The 12,632-nt window shown below is 34.4% G+C and overlaps 1 protein-coding gene, 1 long non-coding RNA gene and 1 other non-coding gene across 6 annotated transcripts in view; 2 read left to right on the top strand and 1 right to left on the bottom strand.

The window, feature by feature from the left end:
• Positions 1–12,632, bottom strand: part of MIB1 (mindbomb E3 ubiquitin protein ligase 1) — a 127,700-nt gene that overhangs the window by 27,549 nt on the left and 87,519 nt on the right. For both annotated transcript variants that reach the window (XM_034995994.1, XM_034995993.1), the window contains exon 13: positions 183–315. In XM_034995994.1, the coding sequence (XP_034851885.1) occupies positions 183–315 (133 nt within the window). The remainder of the gene's footprint in view (positions 1–182; positions 316–12,632) is intronic.
• Positions 2,174–2,246, top strand: TRNAK-CUU. The gene has a single exon. It is a non-coding gene; the product is annotated as a tRNA-Lys (tRNA).
• Positions 7,158–10,128, top strand: LOC118004585. 3 transcript variants are annotated; one of them, XR_004677629.1, is made up of 3 exons: positions 7,158–7,433; positions 7,770–7,944; positions 9,068–10,128. It is a non-coding gene; the product is annotated as an uncharacterized LOC118004585 (long non-coding RNA). The 3 variants fall into 3 exon arrangements; XR_004677627.1 differs by having other exon boundaries at positions 7,158–7,401; XR_004677628.1 differs by having other exon boundaries at positions 7,158–7,382.

A 12,632-nucleotide genomic window follows, 5' to 3' on the forward strand; every position in this document is an offset into this window, starting at 1 on the left:
CTAAAGGATACCCTCCACCCCCTTACACACACAGACACACACACACAAACCAGTGTTAGGCAGAATGAATAGGTACCATATCTGAATTTGCATCATCTTGGGGTTTTACCATAACCTACCAACAGGTAGTTGATGAAGTAATAAATGAATGAATGGCAATATTATGGCACAGCTTTTCCTACCTGATGTACCAACAGTTCGGCCACTTCTACATGATTGTTAAGGGCAGCCAGATGCAAGGCAGTATAACCATCATCTTTCTTCTCATCCACAATCCATGGTCTTGGTAATTTAGATAGTAAAACACGCATTGCACTGAAAGTCAAGTTTATATGATTTTGATATTTACATAATTCAATATTTAATTAAATATTTCATTATTTTCTTTAGAAAAAATATGTCAAGGAAACTTTTGAAATAAAAAACATCCTTCTTTAAAGAAAATTATGCCCTCAGAGACAAATGAATTGTATTTTTTTCTAAATCTCTAATGTGCAGCTTTTTGATGCTTAAAGAGGTAAACAAACTATCACCATTTGGGGAATAGAATCAAACTAGAATAGGAGTATTACAAGGGGAAAACATTATGAGAGAAAAAAAAAACCAAAGGGGAAAGAAATATATCCAAACGAGGACATATTTATGGTTTTGTGGAAACTCTTAGGTTCAATTTGAATAGTATCTATTAATGAAAGAGTTAATAAAGAACAGCCAGGTAACAACAACGAAGTAGGAATAATAGTAATAAAAAGACAAATTTCATGTAACTGGTAGATTATCATGAATTGCAGTTAAAAATCTGATATATGTCATTTAGCAGTGCTAAATCTAGTTGATACCAAAACATGTAAAATGGTAATTATAATTTAATATTTAAAATTTAAGGATAACAAAATATTTCCAGAGCAAGACAGACAGTTATCCTAAAGACCATCAAAGATTAAAGCATAAAAGAGCAGGAGACGTAATTATCAAGAAGAGATACTTCTTCAAAAATAAACTACTGGGACTACTTCAAAATAAAAAGCTTTTGCACAGCAAAGGAAACCATCAACAAAAGACAACCTACTCAATGGGAGAAGATATGTGCAAATGATATATCTGATAAAGGGTTAACATCCAAAATATATAAAGAATTTATACAACTAAACTCCAAAAAAAACAAACAATTTGATTAAAAAATGGGCAGAGGACCTGAATAGACATTTTTCTAAAGAAGACATACAGATGTCCAGCAGACACATAGAAGATGCGCAACATCACTAATCATCGGGAAATGTAAATCAAAACCACAATGAGAAATCACTTTACAACCTTGTAGAATAGCTAAAATCAGAGACCAGAAATAACATGCTGGTGAGAAGGTAGAGAAAAAGGAACCCTAGTGTACTGTTGGTGGGAAAATAAATTGGTACAGCTACTGTGGAAAACAGTATGGAGGGTCCTCAAAAAATTAAAAATAAAAATATCATATGATCCAATAATTCTACTATCAGGTATTTACCCAAAGAAAACAAAAACACTAATTCAAAAACATATGTGCACCCCTGTTCACTGCAGCATTTACAATAGCCAAGATATGGAAGCAATCCAAGTGTCCACTGATAGACGAAATGGATAAAGAAGATGTGGTGTATATATATAATGGAATATTACTTGGACATAAAAAGGATGAGATCTTGCCATTCGTGACAACAGGGATGGACCTAGAGGATACTATGCTAAGTGAAACAAGTCAGACAGAGAATACTATATGATTTAACTTATATGTGGAATCTAAGAAACAAATGAATAAACAGCAGAATCAGACCTATAAATACAGAGAACAAACTGATGGTTGCAAGAAGGGAGGGGGGTATGGCGTTAGGGAGGGGGAGCTATATACCCAAAATATATTGAGAATCACAGCTTAAAGACAACTTTCAGTGGCTGTTACTAAAGTTATAATCACTACTTAGGGGTGAGAGAATTCTTTGGAAATCTATGGAAAACTATGGAGAGAAATGCACATTATATAGCTCTGCCCACAATTTTGAGAGGCTACAAACCCCTAGATCCCACTCGCAGACCTCATACAAAGCTCAGGTTTCCTGCTTTAGTTCGTTTACAGTAATTACAAGGATTCTAATCTTCCTCCTTCACCGGATTAAAATAAGATACTAGATATTGGGGCACCTGGTTGGCTCAGTTGGTAGAGCATGTGACTCTTAATCTCATGGCTGTGAGTTCGAGCCCCACATTGGGTGAAGAGATTACTTAAAAATAAAATCTTTTAAAAAAGAGAGAGAGATACTAGATATTATGTAACTTTGCCTCAGATTCTTAATGGGGAAAACTTCTAGTACCACACTGTATTACTGAATGTTTGGATTTGGCATTATCATGATGCCAATGCCAAACATTATCTAGCACTCTACACATCTGACCATGTGAGAAATGGAATTTATAAGGGTTTTATGATTCTTTTGGAGAGTTTAGAAGATGTAAGTATTAAATCATGTGGAAAAAAAGTTTCAGTAAAAAAAAATGTAATTATAAGATAATAATGTAAACACATTGATTTAAACAAAAACTGTGATAGGATTATGTTGAGAGAAATGGTAATAGATGATGTCAATAGCTTTAAATCTTCATTTCTCATGACATGAAATCAGTAGATAATATCTACAATTGATGCATTAGGAAAACTACAGGACAAGCTGGAAGTTATTGGGGGAGGGGTGTAGGGGGAACAAAGGGATGAAGAGGGATAAAGCAGAAAATAGTTCTCTTTTATTATAAGCTTTGCAGTAGTATTTGATTTACTTATGCATATATATTAGATTTAAAAAATTTAAGTCAAAACACTAAAATAATATTTAGGCTTACTATGTTAAAATCTTTTAAATTTGCTACTTTAGTTCTTATAGCCAAGATATATAAATATGACAGTAAGTTTTACATTATAAGGTGTGGTTTCATGCTAATTTCATCAAGTTTTTTTTTTTAAGTCACATTATTGAATAGATATCCTTGAGAAGATGGTTCTTAATGAAACCATGTTTCCCACTACTTTGCATTCCTGTTTCAGAAGTACCTTCCCATATTATGCTGCCAACAACTCGAAAGAAAGGGAAAGAGGAGCAGTTCCTTCTCTGGGCATAAGCTATCCACTGAGATGGAGCCATTCACTAACTTGTTCTGGGCTTTTGCATTTCCTAAGTGAAAAAGCTAGAGAAAGCTGAAGTCTCTCAGAAAGAAGAGCCAATGGCTCAGAAGGTTAGTGAGGTACTTAAACAGAAATAGATATGTATTCCTGAAAGCCCTCTGCCATCTGCCATCTCTCACTATCTTTTATCTTTTTGCTTTTCCTCTAAGTACAAAATGAGTAACTGAAGTATAAGAGCAAAAGAAAGATGGTAATTCCAGGCTACTGTCAGAAGTGACAAAAATGATCCCAGTCCCTTCTAGATAACATTCTATAAAGTCCATCAAATCCTAATACTAAAATGCAAAATTCAGATTTTCAGAGAGCAAGTTTTCACTTCAGAACCAATCCATTCTGTTAATTAGTCCCACTTACGTGGGGTGGACAATCTGAGGCGCCCACAGTCCAACCAGGCATGCTGCTGCCGGCTGTCCCCTGCAGCGCTGTCGTTCCTCAAGAGGAGACCTAGGCTGTAAGTACTCAGGCCCACAGGGCTGCTGGGATCAGGGCGTTACCAGTTTGGCACACCAATAATTGTATTGAGTCAACAGGCTCTCACCTGTGGAGCACAGTACATGAGATTTGGCGGTATTTTCCCTAATGCCCAAACACTCTTCTTTAGTTCTCAATCTGGTTGTTTTCCAAGAGGTTAAGGACATGGATGGTTTAAAGATAAGATCTTGCTACCAGTTAAGCAGGCATTTGTGAAGAGTGCCAAAGAAGCATTAAGTTCCGGAACAACTAATAGTGGTGCCTAGTATAATCCCTGGCACTTGGTAATACTCAAACGTTTGCTGAATGATGAACAAATGAGTTCTAAGAAGTAGAGGGACAAGCAGCTGTCTACATTGGTATGTAGCAGTCAAATGGCACTGGGTCCATTTTTAGGGCCTGCCATGCTTTACAAACTTTCTTCAGAGATAGGCAACATTTTTCTAAACAAACCCAAGTAGATAAACTGTGGAGGTCTTACATATTAATGTAAAAAAAAAATTAGATCACTAAATGCTTGCTAAGTTAATGAACAATCCCTCAAATAATAAAGCTAATAAAGCCTGTCAGTCCAGAATTCATAAAGGAACCTACTAAGAAAGCTGATCAATCCCAAGCAGAAGTTCTTCAGGGCATACTAAAAGCAGATCAGTATGTGATATTCTAAACATATTTTTGTTCGATACCTACCCCCATCTGAATGGATGCAGACAAGAAGCCTGGGAAGATACATACCCAGATGCTATCCATGGTCATCACTTTAATAAATGAATATAGCTGGTTTTTATTTTCTTTCATCTACTTATAGCTAGTGAATAGATATTAGTTAGATGTTTTTAAATTCTTTTTTTGGTGTGCTTTTATCCCCCCCCCCCCACCAAACTTTTTTTTGACAGATACCACAATTAAAAGGCTTGTTAATGTAGCCTAATTTTGTTAAGTAAGAATTTGGATATAGAATTTAGCTCAAAATGAGAAAGAGATATGCAACAATTCAGACTGCAGAAGAGTTGTATAGCTGAGTACTCAAGTTTTCTTAAACTAAAGACAACCAAAATGATCTCTTAAATGACCAATCAGTTCTTATTTCTCCTTCTATGTTTAAACCAGGGCCCTGTTTTACTTATCTTTATGTCCCCTTTGTATGCCTAGTAAAAGGAGCTCAAAGTTTTGTTGAATGGAACAAAAGAAGAAACAATCAAATGAACAATCATTTCTGAATATAATGGAGGCGAGGATTTAGCAACCTATTAAATTTCTGGTATATTCTTAAGTCCCCAAGAGTGGTAATTCCCTAACTGGTTTCATTATTACAAACCAGAGCAGGAGCACGGTGTGGTGGTAAAGAGCTCAAAGTCTGAAGCCAAACTATCTGGGTTCAAATTCTGGCATTAGCAAAGAGAATGGCTGGTGACTTTAGCAGTTACTTAACTTCTATGCCTTGGTTTCCTCATCTATAAAATGTGAGAAGAATCACAGATTCTATTTCAAAGAAGTTGTTATGAAAATTTAAAAGGGTTTAGAAGAGTACCAGCACTTTATACATTTGCTTTTAAAAACAAAAACAGGGGCACCTGGGTGGCTCAGTCGTTGAGCGTTGCCTTCGGCTCAGGTCATGATCCCAGGGTCCTGGGATCAAGCCCCGCGCTGGGCTCCCTGCTCAGCGGGGAGCCTGCTTCTCCCTCTCACACTCCCCCTGCTTGTGTTCCTTCTCTCACTGTCTCTCTCTCTGTCAAATAAATAAATAAAATCTTTAAAAAAAATAAAAATAAAAAAACAATAACAACCACAACAAAAAAACCTTTCACTGCTACAAAATGGTTAGAAAAAAATGAGGCGATTTAGAAACCTGAAAATTACCCTGTCTTAAACTGAGACAGGTGTCATCTTCTCACAATATGTGTAAAAGTATTCCAATATCTAGGAAAGCTGGCTCTTCAAAACTGACAAACGTCCACAGAAGCACTCTTCATGTCATTGCTTTAAAAGAGTCATCCAAAATAATTCACCTGCTATGGTATTAAATGCTAAAGACAAAAAGAATATCAAGGACAAACTTCCCTTGTAGGAGACTGAGCTTAAAAAACTGGTAAGAGTTTTTCTTGATTCTTAATTGAATCAATACTTAACAGAATACTGTATTTGAATTAAGAACAAGGTATAGATTTGGTTTAGGGAAGAACAAAGCTTCTCTTGGGCATTTTTAGATTTGTAAAATCTTAAAACTGTATCTCCACAATTACATTAGATTTGATGTTATAATATTCTTTTCTCCTTGGTTAAAAAAAAATTTCAACTTTACCATTTATTGTGAATATGCTATTAAAATTTAGAGCAAAAGTATTTTTTCCTTTGAAGCATATAGTATTATGCTTCATTATAGATTAGGTTAATGACTGTTTCATAGTCTCTGGTAAAGTAGAAATGTTATAGATCAGATTAATGACTAATTCATAGTCTCTGGTAAAGTAGAAATGATCATGCCTAAATGTTATTTCAAAAAATTTAAAAGGAATGGCAATGTCAAAAGAAGGGAAAAAAATACTTTGCATCTGAAAAATGAAATAGAATAAAAATGTTATTAATAGTAGTTCTGTATGTAATATATAGTAAGGAATAATAATAGTTCTGTATGTATAGTTTCAATATAAAAGTACACAATTACTCAAAAGCATTCCGGACCATTTCTCATCTAAGCACTATAAAAAAAATAACTGAAACTGACATTGAATTAAAAGTTTTAAGTAGCATTTTTCCAAGATTTCATTTACACACTACTCTTTTCTTCCTTAATGATCTCTCTCCATTTTTAATACATAGGTTCTACTTACCATTTCTACATATTTTCCATTCAAATATTATTCCTTAAATTTAAAAAGCATGTGTAGCAACAACTAGCTCTAAAGATAACCCTGCAAAATCTCTTCAGGCCTTTAGTTATGTAAAATATCATCATCCATAATATTTTTTACTAACAAAAAATTAGGTTATGAAATATATTTTGGCAGCAGAGGGATTTTACTTGTTCCAGGTCTGTCTAAAGACTGCCTTGCAACTAGCCAGGGTAATATTTTTCCTCTTTCCTTTTTTCCTCTGCAGTGCTTCTAAGTATAGTGACAGCCGCATCAGGCTTTCCTGGTCTCAGCGCAAGCTCAGTGAAAATCTGGGAAATGTAAGTGGAAACATGAGAGACCGCTTTATTTGGCAGTGCTTTAAAAAAAAGGGGGGGGGGCAGAACAAATGGCAAAGCAGTGTTTGGACCGCAGGATGAACAATCAATAGGCAGAAAGCAAGATAGAAGCTTCCTCCACTTTTGGATCGACAATCGACAGCTGAGAGACTATTTTTTGCTATGGTTGACTAAATATGGTCAGGGAAGAGAGAGGCACAAGAGAGCCTGTTTGCCTGGGAGTGCATGTTTCAAATGCTTAGCTGCCTATAAAGCTGTAACAGTTTAGCCCGTGGCCACTGAGAGAAGAATATAAGTTAACCTCTGTAGTGACCATGGGGAAGTCCTGACCTTCCTTGCAGACTTGACCTCTGGATATGACAAGGTGGCTTCACTACAGATCTACCAATTAATCCTGGAAACTAAAAACCAAAAACAAATCAAAAAAAAAAAAAAAAAAACCAAAAAAACAACTTCACAGCAAGAAAGATACAGAATATTTCCTGAGAAGTCAGAAGAACCTAATGTATTCTGGTGGGCAAAAGAAAATAGGGTGAATGTTTACAGTTACTTGGGGGGAGTGAGGTGTGTTTTGGTTTTTGGCTTTTTGTTTTTTTTAGATTATAAAATTAACTTCCTTTGCAACTTTCTGCCCTCTTCTGAAGCATTTTATCTGAAAATAAGCAAAGTTCATTTTCTTGGCCATTATACCAACCTTTCTTGGTTGCTTAACTTTCTGTACAGCAGATACAAGGTACTCATATCTGTGCAATACTGGTAATATGACCTTCCAAATCAAATGGCCAACTTTGATTCAGTTTTGTTGTTTGTTTTTTTTAAGGCAAAGGGAAGGGAGAGGGAAAAGATGGCTTTTTTGGGTTTTTCTGTTTGTTCATTTGTTTTTCAAATGTATCTTAAAAGGTGGGGTTCTGTGTTCACTGATACGGCCCTTTGCTTCCCTCGGCTCATGGAAAGAAGTGCTGAATCAGCGAATAGAGTGAAGGACCGATCAAGAGGAGATGGCAGCTGCTGATGTGACTCTCTAGGTCATTATCTCTCTTCCTCCTGCAAAAGCTGCATGGCACTAAACTTACAGGTAACAACACCATAACGCCTGCACTTTTAAGGATACTTATGACTTTCTGCATGCTTACCTATTATGACTCGATACATGCTTCTATTGTTAAAGTCTATCTGGGCATTGCCTAATTTCATAGTTCAAGTAGATAGCTTATGTAGCGTAAAAAGGAATGTTGTTCAAGTATCCTGGCAGATAATTCTTGATCTCAAAAATGTACAAATCCATTACTGTCACTGATGTTACTGAAGATTTAGTCTTTGTTTCAGATTAAATAATGATTTTGCATCCTTAGTAAATCACATCCTGCTTCCAAAGTACGCTACCTTTTAAAAACTACTAACTGTCTATTTCAAGGTTTAGTCAACCAAGAGACTTGGCAGATCACAAAATACTTAATGCTAACTTTTAGTTGGTCACAAAAATAAATCAGAATGTGCATGGTAAATCCTAACACTGCACTGCTGAAACTGCTGTAGTGCTGGGCCATCTACTGCTACATTCTGATTTGCTCTCTCTGAGCTTCACCAACTTTTTATCACGGGCTGCAGAAATTCGACTTTCCCTACCTTTTTGTTTTCTCCTTTCCCGAATCTGAAAATTTCTTATGGTGTTCTTTTAAATTAACCTTTTAATACCACAATAATTAAAGGCAACTCACCAACTATAATGTCTTTTCAAGCTAAATGATCAAGTGCAGACCCTGGTGTCACAGGTTAACACCTTTAAATTCTTTTCAGTGAGACTTTAGAAAAGACTGTTCTGGTAGTGATACCAAAAAAATTAAAGAATCAAAAGAACCAAACTCACCAAAATTAGATATTTATACATCTATTCGAAAGTGTATTCAACCCAAACAAAAGCACCAAAATGCAAAATTCAGGTAAGTAACTAATAAAGACAAAGGAACGAGAAAGAAGTTCTCAAATAATCATGAGTTCCTTATCTGTGACCTTTAAAAAAAAATAACAAAAAATTCATCATCTTTAAAACTTCAGTTCACTCACACTCTAAAAAGATCTAGCTTTTCTCCTTGTTCTTTCAACAGAAGAAGTACTAATTGGTTAACTGGTTAAGTTTTCAATAAGATATCTAGTTTGTAAAAAGAATTTGCACTGAATTCATTACTATCTACCTGCAGGATCTAGAAGCAAACTACAAAATAAGAAGAAATTCCTCTGAAGACAATGAAGAAACACTAGGCTGATCTTACCAATTTCTGAAATATACTCTGTAAAACCTCCACTGATTCTATGAATCTCTTGCAAAAACAACCAGACCAGGACAAAGTTCAACAGATAACTGGTTAGTGTTTAGACGTATCTATGTCCACCAAGAACAAGGAGCCATGAATGGCACTAATGCCATGCTTCAGGTAAATCTATTATAGTTTAGTCTTTGATAGTCTCTGCCAATGATCTACCACTACTCTGTATCAGTAAACTAAATGTTTTACTAACAAATGGGAAAATAAAACATTTCATGTTTTTACAGCTAACAACTTAGTAAAACCTACTCAGAGTACATACTTCTTTATGTACCCATATGAACATACAATGCTATGGAATGTAAAGAAGTATGTATTTTTGGTAGGCAATAAACTGCCAGGAGGGAACTACACTGCAGCTAAAAGAAGCTCTTGCTTCTTTCTATGTGAATGACCTTCATATGGTAAATTAACCTAGTATCAAAGAGATGACCTTTGGCAATACTAACACCATAAAAATGTACCTACTACTTTTAGATGGAAACTAAATGCTGTGAAGATTTCTACTTTGTGAAGAATCAACCAAGGAGATTTAAAATTATCAAGAAACTCCTTTTACATCTTCTAAGTTTAAAATGTACTATGTTTTACATTTTTAAATTAAGTATTCACATGATTAAAATTTGAATACTGAAAAGAAATCAGTATTACTAGAACAAAAGAGTGAGGGATACACATGACCTATTTTCTGTCTCCACAATATGATCTTAATTGAAGTATATATCATATTAGTAGGATTAACTGATTTGTTAAGAATAACAAGGTATAACAAAAGCTGATGTCATTACATTTTAGCAATTGTTCTTGATAGTTTGATAAATTTATAGTCTACTAATATTAGAGGAATTTCTGAACAAGTTTTGTTGTTTTAAGCTTTCTTTTTGAAAGCTACATAGTCATAATTCGAAAAGACTATCTTTTAAGTAACATTCTACTCTCAAAAAAAAGTGTTGTCCTCAAATTAATCAGGTCCTTAATCTAGTGTTCGCTTTGTATAAATACTGTTTACTTAGAATAAATTAAAACATAAGATTTATGCATGAAAAATGACAAAATTCTGGGCCATATTGTAGGTTAACAGGGCACACTGGTAAAAGATGGCCAAATATTTAAAAGAAATTAATTTATTATCGATATTATCCTTGAATTTGCTTTCTCCAAAGGGGCACATAAAATGAAAACACTATAGCCAAGAAACCAATTTACACAGACAGAATAATCATGTTTCACTGGTACAGGGCAATAGCAATTCAATTTTTATAAACACGTTAGGGCCCACTATTTGTAATGTGTTGGAGATATCATAATACTTTTTTTGTACCTTATACAAAATTTATTTTGTATAATATACACTTACATATTAACAGAAATCATAAATAATAAAGCTGCTGGCAATACTTTATAAGCAGTACCTGTTTCAAGCTACTATGATAGGCTTAGAAAAAAAGAAATACTAATATTCATATACTCTAATCATTTCTTACTAAAAGTATTATTTCAACTGGAATATTCAGATGTGTATAAAAAGCATAATGATAATTTGAAAATTTTTATGTGTCCCAAGTTGAACAGAAATGGCTATAAGGTCAACTACAGTTATAACTGAAAATATGTATCTCAAAAGTATAGGTTCCTCTATAAAACTACTCAAAGGGTATTACTATACTCATGTTTTATAACATTCTAAAATTATAGAGCATTATAAAATTGTAGAACAATTATATCCATTATTCTCTAGGCATGAAAGTTTTTAATAACTATTTTAAAACAACCTGGTGACAAAGATTCTCATTGCTATAATATTAAGAGTACATAATCCTCAGAAAATAAAATGACAGCATCTGCTATTCATTTTAAAAAGTAAAATTATATACTGATTCTAGTGCTTACAAGTTTAACTGAACATATCTGAGTCTTTTCAGTCATTCTAAAATGTCACATCCATCACTTAGATCAGCTGTTCATTTTTAACTGAGTACATAGTAAACTCTGGGCATCTGCTGACACTGGTGTAACTCAAACATTTCAACTGTCTCTCTGACAGGGATAACAGATGCTGACATTATCAAATGCTGTACTATTTTTTTTCCATGGCCTCTCCTTGCCCCGATATGGCCAGTATATGAAACTGAACTGCCATCCAAAAGCACACTTGAGCAACTGGATCTGCTAAACAGCTCCCATATAACTAGTAAAAATAGAAGCCAGTTTTATTGCTATCTTCAGCACTTAAGTCCAGGCAATTTAACACCTGTTTCATTTCTATTAGAATATATGGAAAGAATTGTAGTTACATTAATTTCACCAGCAGCATGATACTACGAACCAACAGATGCAGAATATACTTAATATGAGAACTTTTTGAATACTGCCTGAATTAGTGCTGACCTTTTCCCAGTCTAATTCAAAACAGTAACTTTCTTTACTCTGTATTTCACTGAAAGCACTTACTTTATAGGCAAACTATAATATCTCAAAGTTTTATTTTTGCAAGTATATTTAAGGAGGTATCCCTTCCCTGATACTGAAATGCAACAATGAAATCAAATTACAACAAACATTTGCTGTACTGACTTTTAAAGTATTACTCATGTAGTAGATTTTTAAATTAAATTCATTGATTATAGCTATGCACCACAAGTCCATGTATTATTAAGCTGATAATGGAACTAACTAGGCAATCTGTACCCAAAATGATGGAGAACTCAGTCAGGGAAATAGACATTGAAAAGGGTTAAATTACTAACCTATGATTAGTAACACTACATAAGCAAAAACAAAGAAAAAAGTTGGCATGCATGGTAGTTCCTTTCAACACAAGTCCAAGCAATACACTGAATACACGTGTGATCTATTTATAAACCAAAGGGCAGAGGCACTGTCTTAAGGCCACTCATATTCCTCCACCCTCCCTATCAGGAACTTGCTATTAGCTCTCAAGTATAATACTAAATAAAGGAGCAGTGGTAGAAAGCTTACCAGTACTCTTCCCTAACCTATTAGCATACTTACTTGGTTCACTGCCTAAAGATAAATACAAAATAGTACTCTGAAATACACCAAGGTCTATTTGTTCCTTCAAATGCTGTTGGTTTTAAAACAGGTTATTGTCTACATTTAAGAATTATGCAAAGCTGTACACTGATAATTCCTTAATGCATCAACAAAATGTTAAAGGGCAAAGACTTGCTCTGTTCGAGAAGGAAATAGTAGGAAAAGTGCCTTTAAAATAGAAAAGTTTACATGTAATGACTGAAGTACTGACATGAGAATATCTAACATTTGTAGAAAGTCCATAACCATAATTGTACAAATAAAAAGCATTTCAACTCTTTTGTATCCCAAACTAGCAGCACTGCAATGCTTTGCTAGAGCTGGTAAAATGGAACCAAATCGCCTCTTCAATGGATTTGGTCCCCTTCAACCAGCTGTAGCTATG

Source organism: Mirounga leonina, unplaced genomic scaffold (genome assembly GCF_011800145.1).
Source record: "Mirounga leonina isolate KUSES-001 unplaced genomic scaffold, KU_Mleo_1.0 Mir_93, whole genome shotgun sequence".
NCBI classification, from domain to species: domain Eukaryota; kingdom Metazoa; phylum Chordata; class Mammalia; order Carnivora; family Phocidae; genus Mirounga; species Mirounga leonina.